Source organism: Egretta garzetta, unplaced genomic scaffold (assembly GCF_000687185.1).
Source record: "Egretta garzetta isolate BGI_Z169 unplaced genomic scaffold, ASM68718v1 scaffold361, whole genome shotgun sequence".
Lineage (NCBI taxonomy): Eukaryota > Metazoa > Chordata > Aves > Pelecaniformes > Ardeidae > Egretta > Egretta garzetta.
The window spans coordinates 1,107,410-1,120,565 of record NW_009258688.1 but is presented as its reverse complement, the minus strand read 5'-3'; the positions used below and the strand labels follow the sequence as shown (position 1 = coordinate 1,120,565).

Here is a 13,156-nt window from a genome sequence, read left to right as displayed (position 1 = left end):
TTAAACCATTAAGAAAGGGAAGCTGCTAAAGCAGATTCAACTCAGCATTTTGTTGCTGTGAGCCATTGCATCAGGGCTTCCTTCAAGCTGAGTACAAGTAAAAAGAGCAGAGTCTCTACCGAAGCTAGGGAAAATCAGCTCCAGACTAACTCACAAAGCTTATTAGGAACAAGAGAGTCACATTTTCTGATTGCCTCATGCAGTCTGTGTTGTGATTACTTTCCGAGACCGTATTCTCCCATTTAATGCTCCACTTTAATGAGGACCTCACATGATGCTTCCACTCCGCTCCAGCCTGCTCGCACCGTAATCTTCATAAACTCCTTTTCCCAAGTAGCATTAAGCACTTCCAGTCCTCGAAAAGAGGAAGCAAAGGTTATCTTTCCTGCCCTAGCGATGCTGGAGAGCAAATGAACCAATCAGGAAAAATCAGGGGGAAGATGCAAAACAGCTTGCTTCAGAGGCATTTAAGAACAAGACATATGAACCCTCATCCCTATTAAAATAAAAGACCAAACTGCCAGTGGCTTCAACAAGGTAAGCATTATCCCTCTGAACTGTACAATTATTTGGGGTTTTTTTTTCAAACTCCTAAATATATGTATATATATCGATTTAGCTTAGCACTGTGAGGCCTCAGCTGGAATACTTTTCACAGTTTTGGGCACTGCACTTCAAGAAAGATGTGAACCAACTGGAGAGAATCCAGATGAGAGCAACAAGAATGATCAAAGGTCCAGAAAATGTGATGTATGAGGAAAGACCAAAAGAACTGGGTTTGTTTAGACTAGAGAGAAACAGTCTGAGGGGAGACATGACAACAGTCTTCAGACATGCTAAATACTGCTGTAAAGGAGATAAACTGTTCTCTATTTCTACTGGAAGTAGGCTAAAAGACAATGGATTTAAATTACAACAGCGGAGATTCAGATTAGACTTCAGGACAAACTTCCTATTGGTTACAGCAGATATACCTGAGAAGACATTGCCTATGGAAACTGTGGGATCCCATCGTTTGAGGTCTGGGTACTGGTTTACTGGGGTCTGCTTTGTGGCAGAGGCATGAACAGTAAGACTGGTCCAAGTCCTTTTCAGCTTATTTTCCCCAGTGTTAGGAATGTAGGACAGAGATGCACACGAATAGAACAATTTGGGTTTTTTTTCTGAAGGAATTTGGATACATCTGAGCTGAGTGGTCCATGAACAGATTAGTTGCAGCCTTAATTACAGTTAGTACCACTATTTTATAACCATTACAAACTGTTTGCAACTACCACACTCAGGAAAACAGGGAAAAATAAAGTTCTGATTCTCATCTGCTCTGAAGTCCCTGGACACTATTCTGGCAGTGAAGGCCTGTGTCAGAGCATCTGGGTGTAAATAAGCATAACACCCTAAACATTGCAAAACATACCAACCAGTGATAGATTTCTATAAGCTCTGTTATATAGAAAGATTTAATACAGGAAGGAACCCAAACATGTGACACTTTGTTAGAAAGTAGAAGATTACATAGTACAACATGTATTTTGGAATGAATTTACAATGAATTTTAACTATAAAATAGAGTCAAAGAAAAAACAGGTGAAACTAAGACAAATGCAGGGTGAATTGAATCAAAGTGCCTGACTGATAATTCCAGAGATAATTGGGAATGTAAGTTAGCACTTCTGAGATCCCTTGTTTCAATAGGTGGCTTTTGGTTTGTTTCTGGTTGTTTGTCTGCTTTCCATTTATAATGAAAAAAAAAAAAGGCAAGATTGCAAAAGCCAGCTTTTTCCTCAGTTTCTTTGGTGCTTTTTGCTAAGCAGCCTTGGAGCTACAAAGGTTCACAGTCTTTCAAACATAGACTCATACCCTAGAAGTGTTTACAATGGAAAGAAGAGTCCTTAAAATATACGACCGCATAGAGAATCATACGGGATCTGCTGATGAGACATCTTCAGATCATCATCCTGGTAGGGACTCTGCATGAAGAGGCCTCCCTCCTCAGACAGTCATAGGTCACCGGGTCTGTGGAAATACTGGTTTGGTTTAGAGCTGCTATACGTACTGGCTTCTGAGGAGAGAGTTCTGCAGAGGAGGAACCGTCTCTTTTGTTTTAATGTTTCCAGGGCACAAACTCAAGGTTTAGAAGGAGTACTGTGATACGTATATCCTCAGCCGGATGACAGAGCTTCCTCTGAAGTTGATGACGGTGTTAACAGTGATCATTTCCAAGTCCAAGTCAATAGTACGGGGCCCCTTCACAGGGCGGGTCATCACCAGAGTAGCACTGATCGGTCCTGTTTGCTATGCACAAAACAAGAGGAAACAGGGGAGGTTTTAAAAAACGCCTCTTGAAAACTATCATCTCAGGTGAGACCACATAGTGGCCATGGTCTTTGAGCAGCCAAAATAACACTGTTTTCTGCTGCATTGTTAGAAGCCACTGCAATTCGCAGGAGAGAAAGCTTCGTTTCAGCATTTGGCTCCAGTTCAGCATTTTGTATGAACTGTCACCTTCTATGGTTTGTAAAGCCTTTGGGAGCCCTGCACATAAAAGGAGCTGTTGAACGTGGAAATTTGCTATTGTCCAAATGGAAAAAGATGAAAACATGGATTTAGTGTATGCACAGGTGGTGACACCTTTTTATTTGTGCATAAGATATTATTTTGTTTGAGGTAAAGAGCCCTGTTACTTTGAAACAGCAAACACCAAGAGGGGGTTATGTTAACAGAGCTTGAAGAACAGATGTTCCTCTGTGAACAGGATCAGGGTTTGTTGTATAATTGTGTAGGTTAACATTGCAAAACTTTACCCTCTGAAGAGAGCTTTAAATCTGTGAAGGCACTTCAGAAAAATCTTTTAGTAAGTGGAAGCAGACCTTTGAAATGTCTGGCCAGAACAGTGGATTATGAGCGTTTAAAAATCAGAGCTTCTGATGTTAAAACCAACTGCAATGTGTTTTCCAGCAGAAACACAAAGTGGGACCTGTTTTACCGTGAAACAGAGCGTTTGTGTGATCTGTGATCAGAGAAGCCCAACGAAGCAGTGAGGAGGAGCTGGCAGGGCTGCCTCAGCCCCCGGGGAGCAGCGTCCCAGGGCCCTGCTCCCCACCAGCACCCTGGCTACCAGCCTGGCGCAGGAACAATGGTGCTGCTGGCAGAAGTGGGAAAAGGACAGCTTGTGGAAGCGGAGCATGGTAGGTGACAAGCAAAGGGGTGTGTGGTAAACAAATAAAAGAAAGCTAGTGGGCTTGAGCAATGATGCTGGTTGCAGGAGCCTTAGCATCTGGCGGATCAGCTGAGATGAAGGGAAAAGGTCGGTGGGATCAGTAATGACTTTGCAACAGGAAAGGTCTTATGAGATGTAAATGATCATTCTTGGACCACTTGTAATTTTGGAATTCTGAAACATCTTTTTAGTAGTGAGAATCAGAGGCTCTCAGGAGAAACGTGTATTGGAATCTACCAAAACTGGTCATGCTACCAGTTTCTGTGAGGCATGGGAACCATCAATAGCCACCGAACATCACTTCATGTGAATATCATCAAAGCCAAGTTTTCCCTAGGGTTAAAAATCAACCTTCTGAAAGCCACCATCCCTGGTGGCTGTGCCTCAGTCTGTGCAGACACTTCCCATTACCCTTGTGTGTCAGAGGTGCAGTGAAGGTGATTGGAGAACAGAGATGTCTTCTGAGGAAAATTCAGATTAAAAAAAAAAGTAGTTGTGTTTTCTCTAACAGTGTCTACATAAAATGTGTGTTCTCAGTGAAAAAAATACATAACAAATTAAAGAAAAGAACCTGGAAAGTCAATTCTTGGGATAAAGGGTTTGTTGTGGTTTTTTTCTTACTTTTGGGGTTTCAGTTTTTTCAATTTCTAATGAAGAGTTTAATAAAACAAGTGGGAAACATTGACTCTTTCAGTGACAATTACTGATTTTCCATCAAATGAAAAAGGGTTTGTCACAATAGTTTCTCTTGAGCATGGGAGACCTGAGCTATTCTTAGACATGGGTACAGCCCTGGACTTTCTCGAACCTAATGTCTCATAAAACAAGTGTGTTTGCTTTGGGTAGGCTACCTTCCTGCAAAAGCCATCAGCCCCTGCAGATCAGCACGCTGCTCTGCATGTCTGCATGTAAAAACACCTCATACTGAAGGTTTAAATGATACTCATTAAAAACTGAGTTCTGCTATCAGAATGGTATTCAGCTCACGAGAAGGTACTCTATGTTTTCTCTCAGTGAGGACAGACTTACCCGCATGTAGAATTCCCTGCCCTCGTTCCCTGACTTGATTTGGAAGATGTAATAGGCTCCAGGGTAGCGAGTTGTTGCTTGCATCTGAAAAATGTCAGAAGGCACAGACCGCCCGGACACCATATCCATCACTCTGTACAAGATGGTGAATGGCTGATCTCTGCAACCGGTGTTTTCAGCTGGACACATGCAGCGGCTAATGGTCAGAGACAGGATTGTCATCAGGGGTTACAAATTGCTGTGATATTTGATTTGTTACATGCAAATACAGCTGCATAAATAAATAAACAAATAATGTTGTAGAACAGCTTAAAGAATCAATGAAACTTGTAATGGATTTTCTCACTTCTAGTATTCTCTGCGTTGCTATTCTGGCCTACCTACATCCCTGCCTTCTTTTTCTTGTTTTCTAGGTCAAAACATCTTGGCATCCTTTGCATCCTTAGATCACTTGAAAATCTGTACTTTCTTTAAAGTAGCTCTGCAGGTGTAGAATACCTGGTACATGTTTGTTCTGATAGTAATTTAAACTGAACTGTCCCCAAAGTAATTGGATCATTTCACTGGTGGTGCTACATAAATGTTGTATTCTCTGTTTAACAACCTTTTATATACTACATAAAAACATACAGCGAGCATCCTGGACCAAACCAAAGCTCTAGCATCAAATCCAGAGCCCTAAGGAAGAGCAGGATAGCAAGCCAAGTGCATGACACTTCCACCAAAGCCTCCAATTGTTTGTGACTCAGGAAATTCTTGAAACAAAGACATCTTCTGTGTATTCATCAGCCCTTAATGCATTTCTTATCCATAAGCTTGTCCAGCTTCCCCTTACACTCCTGTGAACGGCATCCACAGACCCTGCGGCCAAGAGCTCCACAGCCCCCTTCACCTCCCTCTGCACGGTCCCTTGCTGGCTTTGTCTGATGTTCCTGGCTCTTCTACTGAAAGGAGAGCAGCCAGTTAATCCCTCCTCATCCTCCTCACACAACTCAGGGCTCCATATTTGACCCTGTTTGCAGCTGAAGAGTCCTAACTTAGTTGTTTCTTGCAAGGAAGCTATTCCATAATTTTGATGATCCTCATTGCTCTTTATGAACCTTTGTCTAGCTGTATTTCCTTTGAGAGGAGGGGAAGGAACTGCACTGTCTGTCTTGAAGACATGGGTACACAATGGCACATGCTCTAAGGAGAGCCTCTACCTATTAGCACCTCAAATTCAGATTGCTTTTCTGACCTCTAGCGAGTACCGCAGATAATGGAACAACCCTCAGATCTCAGTTTGGACGGATTATGATCACAGCAGTGCTCTTTATGTAATTTGTGAATTTGGGATTGTCTTTTCACTTTACATTCATCTACACTGAATTTCATCTGACAATTTTATTAAACAGTTATTGAGACTCCTTCTGCAATTCTTTTCTGCCCGCCTTTTTCTCTACTGTCCTCAGATACTGTTGCAGACTTTGTCCATCTCATGGTTTATCCTTTTTCCCATGTTGCTTACAAATATGTTGGACAAAGTAGGTCCAGCTTAGACCTCTGCAGAACTTTACTATGAAAGCTGACAATTTAATACTCTACTAATTTTTTATCTTTACACATCTTATTCTTCTGTGCCAGGGATTTCTCTCCTACTTATGGCTGCTTAATTTCCATAATAACCTTATGTGAGGCTCTTTTCAGAAGCCTTTGGAAACCCAAACAGACTGCCTCAGCCCATGTGCCCTAGCCACATGCTGCTTATTTCTTCAGAGAACTCTAATAAAGTTGTGAGGCAGGATGTCCATTTACAAAAGCCGTGTTGGGGAATTTACTGGAAAAGAGTTGGGTCTTTTTGCCTATTTTTTCTATAACGTCCGCTACTGACACCAATTTCAGACAGTTTATCTGGTATGTTCCCCATAAAAAGGCTTCTGGCATTACAAACACCTAATTCCTTCCACAGAAAATGCAGATGCAAGGAATTCACTTGGCTTTTATACTGACCACTTCTAGACATAACGCCACAAATTAAATGCAGTCACATCTAGACACAAGCCAAAGCCACCAAACACAAAGCTCAGAGATCAAGAGTTCTGGTGCAAGCTGATCTGTGAGGACTCTACAGTTGGGCTCTGGGGAATTTAGATACAGAGGTTTCAGATATTGCAATTTCCAGTTTAAGACTCTACCACCTCTGAAGGTAGGTAAACCCAGAACCGGAAGAACAGAACATGTCCATTCCTCAGCTGCCCTAGTTCAGAAAGCAATGTAAAGACATGAATAAGTTATAATGGAAAGAAGGTGATTCTTCATCTCTTGCCTTTTGATGAAATACATTAGGCTACTGAGCAATCCCAAGTAATTGGGTCTAGTGCAGACACTATAGATGAAATACTATGGGCTGCAATATACAGAGATCTGCCTGGAGCGGAAATAATTTGAGCCTCAGGCAAATAACCTACAAAATGTAAAAGAAACAGGCAATTTTTAGAAATGTGGAATTTATTTTTTTGCTTGCTCAAATAATTCCAAATTTAGACAGTAACAATGCTAACAGTCCCATCCAGACATACCAAACTTCTGGACAAGACAAACCAGGCTGTGGACTTTTCAGCACTTTTAACCTTTAAGCAGTAGGAAACTACTACCATCTAATGTTTTAAAGTACTTCCCAGACACAAGCTAGTTAATATTTACAGGAAGTACTCATACAAATAAACAGGCTGCATTTGAGCATATATGAAGTCAGTTAGTAATGTAAGTAATTGCCTCTTATTACATTACAAACCCTGCTGCTTTCTCTACTCACTGATAAGTGTTTTTCCAGTCTAACTTCCCAGACATGAGTGTCGTGTCATGTCATGTCATGTCATGTCATGTCATGTCATGTCATGTCATGTCATGTCCCACCTGGTGACCTGGTAAGGAATTGCAATTTATTATTTTTATAAAGCTTACCAATGCTAAATGCAGCAACAGCATGTATGTGTTGTAAAAATGCAGCTTATTTGGTTCACTCTAGATACACTTCAGAGAGAGAGAATTTGCTTTTGTGGTTGTGGGTATGTTACTCACTTCTCGTTAATCTGGATATAAGGATCCTCGCATCTTACTGGGTCTAAACATTTATATCCTCCTGCGATATTGAAACACGTTTGCTGCGGAGTGCAGGTGAAGTTTCTGGTTTCACATTCATTGATATCTAAACCACAAGAAACAAAAGAAAAGCTAAAGCAGGGAAATATGTAGAAGACACCACTCTTACAAACTGGTTTCCATCTTAATTTTCCCCAAATTCGTAACACTCTTCCACCATGAAAAATGGCCTTTTGATAACAGGCCCTTCTTTTAAGATCAGTTTTTACTCCATTCATTTCTGCTTTTTGGAGTGCTCCCACATGCTAAGTCCTCCAAAACCAGAACAGAAAGTGGCTGCTCAAGTTCTCTGACCTTAGAGAATGGGAAAACTAGAGAGAGATGTGCAGCAGAGAGGAGAGCATCTGTTTAGCTGTTTCCTAGTCAGTAAAGTCTTACACCAACACACCAATTCACTCCAGTGGGACTATTCACATGATGACATTCTTACCAGAATTACATAATTGGCCCCTATGTTTCACTGTGCAATGCCAAGACCAAGCATCTCAATTCTTGAAAACCTCTTTCCAGACACAGGACCTATTTTCTGGTCCCCTTGGGTTTTAATCAGCTCAGGAATGTTCTTACCTTGGCAGCTTCTGCTATCATCAAGCAAGTTATAGCCTGCAGGACAGCTACAGTAGTAAGAACCAGGCCCGTTCACACATTCGTGCTGGCAGAGGAACTCTGAGAAGCTGCACTCATCCATGTCTGCAGTGGTAAAACAGAGTTTAGTGTCTTTGGCTTTACAGTCAAAAGAGTAGTCCCACAGGCAGGTGGCCATCCAGACTACATGCCCATCACCCCAGCTGGAGATTGGCACCCTCCAGCTCCCTAGAGCTCTGCATCAACCTGGCAAAATGCTATACAACAAGTTCTTCGTTAAACATTTTTCTCCTAGGGAAACCAAAGCTGCTGCTGAACACAATGCGCGGGTTTTATTTATTTATTTTTATTTTCAAATACCTGTCACCAGTTGGCCATGTTTTCAGTCCTGTTTTACGTCAGAGATAGAGCTACTCCAACAACAAAGCTGCAACTGTAATTTGAAAGGCGAGGCTTGGAAGTGGTTTTCTTTTTTCTGGAGAGCAAACTTCCCTTTCCCAGGGCCACATGGGTCCCAGCAGAACTCCTGCAGCCAGCCCCAGCTGTTTTATGTTCCTTAGCCTCTAGCCAGTTACTTCCAAGGCATTCCAGCAAGACTACAGAGCTCATCCCAGCTTGGGTCAGACCTACTGCAAGGCCAAGCCATCTCCCAGATACCCAGGAAGCTAGGCAGTCTGTCAAATCTCTGACTGAGACCCGAAATTGTGCTCTTTTCCCCTTGCACTCATGAATTGACCAGTCATTGTATTCTGCAGAACTGTGCTCAAGCGAGAAAGACAAACTTCAGAGCTGCGCATGGAGGCATGGCTGACTGAGGGGAAAACACATGCAAAGGCACTAGACTGAGGGAGACTGCAGTTAATCATTTCCTTATTTCCCTCTTCAGGGGAAGAAAGAAACAAAGGCCAGAGCCCCAGCCAGGAACTCCCAAGTTCTTATTCCCAGCTCTGACATGTTGACTCTCCCAGGCAAATCACTTTTACTCCTCAGACTGAACTTCCCTTTCTTCTAAATTGGGCTCAGCCCATTTATCCACTTTTGGTGTTTTGTGCAGATGTATTGGAAAGTATTTGAAGTCCAAATATGTTGAAGTGGCTTTATGGCTGCAACCGAATGGGAGATGAAAGGAACTCTACACCTACATAGTCCTGTTATTGTGTGACTTGCCCCAGTGAGGTCACTGAAAAAAACCACCTTCCTGACAAAACATGGACTGAGGCCTGACTCCATAAAGGGAATGAGATATCACCCACCCCTCCAGGTGTCCTGTCCCAGACTTGCAGCACATGGGATTCATGTAACCTGTACTCAGCTGCTGTCAAGTGCTGGAGGGACCTAAAGTCCCCGAGGGCCCTACATTGCTGCTGCTGAGCCTGCACAGGACAAACACACCTTTGCTGTTCTTAAACAACTTCTGGCATCCTGCTGACTACCTGCAGAAGACAGGATGGTAGACATTTCAGAGCACATCTAATGCACATGCAAGACCTCTGTGATTAGAAAATAATGCTGATGTTGGGAAACCCAGGTTGAAATCTCTGCTTCTCTCCTTGGACTGGGGCAGGGATGCCTCCCATCTTCAGGGTAAGCTGGCTGCTAGGCCATGGATTAATCCAGTGGCTGCTGAAGTACATCTGGAACCTGGGTGTCTCACAGGAGTGTCCTCCTAACCAGGCATTCCCTTTGCGAGCCTCAGCGATGTCTAGTGATTGCTTGTGAAGTGGAAGAAACTCATCCAGAGAAATTTGACCTGCTCTGACAACCATTTTTTTTGCACAGAATTGCCAAGAGAAGGTTTTCTGCTCTAAATCTGTGTGGTGGAAAGTCCCTTTTGCTGGCTTCACTCTCAGACACGAATGAGGTACAAGCACCACCTCATCTGTCTGGCAATTCACTTCTGCCTTTTCTACTGGCAATGTTTATGTGACATTGCATTGAACTTAACTGTCCAGGCCCCCAGCTAGCTCAGGAGCACATAAAAAGGTGCAGGAATCCAACTTAGAAGCAGAAACTCCATTAGAAAGCAGAAAACGTAAGTTGGGTGTTGCAGCTCTAAATGTTAAATGCACAAGACCCTTTAGAGATTGAAGTCTTTGTTCTTTCCCCTTATAATAAGGAGGTTGACAGGGAAGAACAGCTTTGGAAACACTAATCTATACACATGCTGCATATCACATGTCTTCTCTCTCAGAAACAGCATGTTACATCTGTTTACTGTAAATTAAAAAACAAGTATTTTCCAGTACATTTTTCCTTCCAAGAAATATTGGCAGTATTCTGTAATTTTATCAGGCTGTGGGAACATTAAGCACAGAAATAAGTTTTGCCTTCAATTACAATAAAGCAATAAAATAAAAACAAAAACAAGAGAGGAAAAAGTACAGTGACATAAGCACAGTTTCTTCCGCTATGTGCTGAACAGATTAGCAATAGCTGTACTAAGAAACCATATACTGCTTCTGAAGTGTAGCCAGATCTATACAGGGGCAACTGGGGAAGGTTTCATGCCGAAGTGTGCAGCCGTAAGAGCAAGAGGAATACATGCATTCAACATGGAAAAGTGCTTTATGTGAAGTATTTCTTCAATCATGGAAGAACGTTCTAGGACTATCCCTACTTCACTTGCTCTAATAAAGCTTCCTGTTTAGCATTATAAAGTGTTTTCTTATGTTTTGCTGTTATCTTGGAGCTCTTTAATATTTAGCTTATTTCTTTAAAACCATTTGCAGCCCTCCCCCATTGTGCTTTTCTGGGTACTTACAGTGGGCTTTAACTGGAAAGAAGATCATATGAGTTGCAGCTATCCTGCTGCTAACCATGGACCAAGGCAAAAAACTTGTTAAAAAGCATGTATGAAACAATACATTGGAAAAAGAAAGCCTAACAGAATTTAAAGAAACAAACCAAATAAATAACCAAAGACAGTTACCACTGCAGTTAACTCCATCAGCTTCCAGTTCGTAGCCCGGTTCACAGCGGCAGAGAAAAGAGCCATAGGTGTTGACGCAGGTCTGAGTGCAAGGGTTTTGGCTTGTACATTCATTCACATCTATGGGAAACCAATGCCCAATGCATCAGTGACTTCTCCCCAAACTCTATTTTCAATTCATTACTGTAAAGCATTTCAAAGAGATATGCTGTACAATCAGAATGATTTGTTCTGAAAAAGTATAACCAAGTCAGTATTGTTTATTGGGATTCAGGCTGATGCCTGGAAATAGTGTGTTGGAAACACAGCCTGTGTGGAAATGAAGCATTTTGGGAATGTCTTAAATCAAAAAAATAACATGGAAGATGGGGATGAAATATTTATTACAAATGCTTCTGTCTTCACCCTGCAATTTTAAAAGCATTGAACTGATTTTGTCATAACAGACCTGAGACAAAATGCAGCAGGATATTTCTGAGAAAGATAATACAATGAGGAATGGTCCTTATGGAAACCTGGGGCTAAGACAAAACCAATTTTTTTTTTTTTTCCTTTTAGGACATTAGCAGCTTCTGGACATCATTAGCACAGACCATTTCCTAAAGCATGTAGGAAGATGCTCCCTGCCTAACTAGGGAGAGGGTTTATGAAGAAGCAATGCTGACTTTGATTGAGGTAGCGCATCACAGCAAAAGGTGGTCTAATATTCAGGACCCTAGTCTGGAACATGGGAGACTCAGATATAATTTACTGATCTGGCAGATCAGGTGGGTCACACAGCCTCAGATTTTAAAAGTAATTCAGTGCCTAAACTCTCGGTAATTTCAGTGAATTGAGTAACTCTCTGTTTTAGGGGGTTTGGGCCTCTGTGCCTATTTCTCTTGATACACTGGTCATGTTGCACCTGTACCCCTCCAAGGTACTGTGAAACTACAGAAACATCTCAGGCTGACAAACCTATAAACATTTTCAAAAGCGGTGTTGGGAAGGTTACTTGTATTCTAAAAATGAAGTAAGTGTTAAGGGTGTTGCTGGGTCGGGACCAAAGATTCCAGTCATGGTTTGTCATACACAGTACCTTGGCATGATCTTCCATCATCATTAAGGGTAAAGCCTGGGTTGCACGTACAGGAGTAGGAACCGGGCACGTTGGCACACAGCTGCTGGCAGTAGCCATAGCGACATTCGTCTATATCTATAGATGGGAAAGATGAAAAGCAGAGTGGTCTACATTTCCACATGCAGGTACAAAGCAGCAAACACACTGAGTCAGCAGTACCGGTAACACAGAAATAACCCAGCATACTGGCTACAGATGTAATAGCCAAACTTTCAGGAGGTCAGATTGAGATTTATAGTTAAAATACATCTCTACCCAGAAGAACGTAGTAATGTGTTTTTATCAACAGCTGACATGTGTCAGTATGTCCTATGAACTGATTGTCATTGCTGTAATCTGCAGCTTAATGTGGTGTCATCGGGAAGCTCAGAGTCAGTCCCATTAAGGAGCTACCTTGAAGCATACCTGATATCTGGGCAGCCTGTCAGCACAAACACAGCCAATGTTGTAGCAAAGTTTTCTCAGAGTCCAGATAGAAACTTTTTTTACCTCTGCATATACCAAAGCTACTCACTAGGAAAGCAGTATTTGTTACTAAATAGCTGGTTTTTTGAGAGCATATTCTTTCAAGACTTTTTTCAAATAGTCACATTCCCATTTTATATTAATTTTTAACTGACAAGTTATAGACTCTAAAATGTAAACAATAAATTTAATGCCAAAATAGCAGTTTGGGCTGAATTGCAGCATTAGCAATACACGTAACTGACTGTTATAAGCACAAGAAGATGCTGTAAGATACGTATGATGGTAAGTGCTAGAAGAATTTTGCCCCTGGACTAAGAACTGGAATGAAACACCTGGAGTAGTTGTCCTTTCCAAGGCTTTACTTTTCCTTTGGTATCAACTAGCTTTTGATTTACGGAGATTTTTTTAATGGCTACTCTCAAAGCTTTGAAGTTAAGTTTGTGCAGTAGAAAACCAAGTGTATTATCTCCAGTCAGTTTGCCAGAAGGAGCAAAGCAGGAAGGCACAGATTTTTGTGAAATGAGCCCCACGGTAGGTTCCAACTCATGTGAAAATCAAAATGACAGTACTCTCTCTATGGTTCACAAGTACACATATATATCTGCGCTAATTCCAGCAGTTCATTATTTGTTAGCTAAATTGTCTGCTTCCTGTTTTAGTGTTAAGA

At 41.7% G+C, this 13,156-nt stretch overlaps 1 protein-coding gene across 1 annotated transcript in view; it reads right to left on the bottom strand.

Moving 5' to 3' along the window:
• Nucleotides 1-2,130: 2,130 nt before the first annotated feature.
• Nucleotides 2,131-13,156, bottom strand: part of FBLN5 (fibulin 5) — a 45,549-nt gene continuing 34,523 nt past the window's right edge. The window contains exons 6-11 of the mRNA XM_009648976.2: nucleotides 11,980-12,096; nucleotides 10,902-11,021; nucleotides 7,955-8,077; nucleotides 7,307-7,433; nucleotides 4,247-4,442; nucleotides 2,131-2,292 (exon numbers count right to left, since the gene is read on the bottom strand). Of these exons, the coding sequence (XP_009647271.1) occupies nucleotides 2,131-2,292; nucleotides 4,247-4,442; nucleotides 7,307-7,433; nucleotides 7,955-8,077; nucleotides 10,902-11,021; nucleotides 11,980-12,096 (845 nt within the window). The remainder of the gene's footprint in view (nucleotides 2,293-4,246; nucleotides 4,443-7,306; nucleotides 7,434-7,954; nucleotides 8,078-10,901; nucleotides 11,022-11,979; nucleotides 12,097-13,156) is intronic.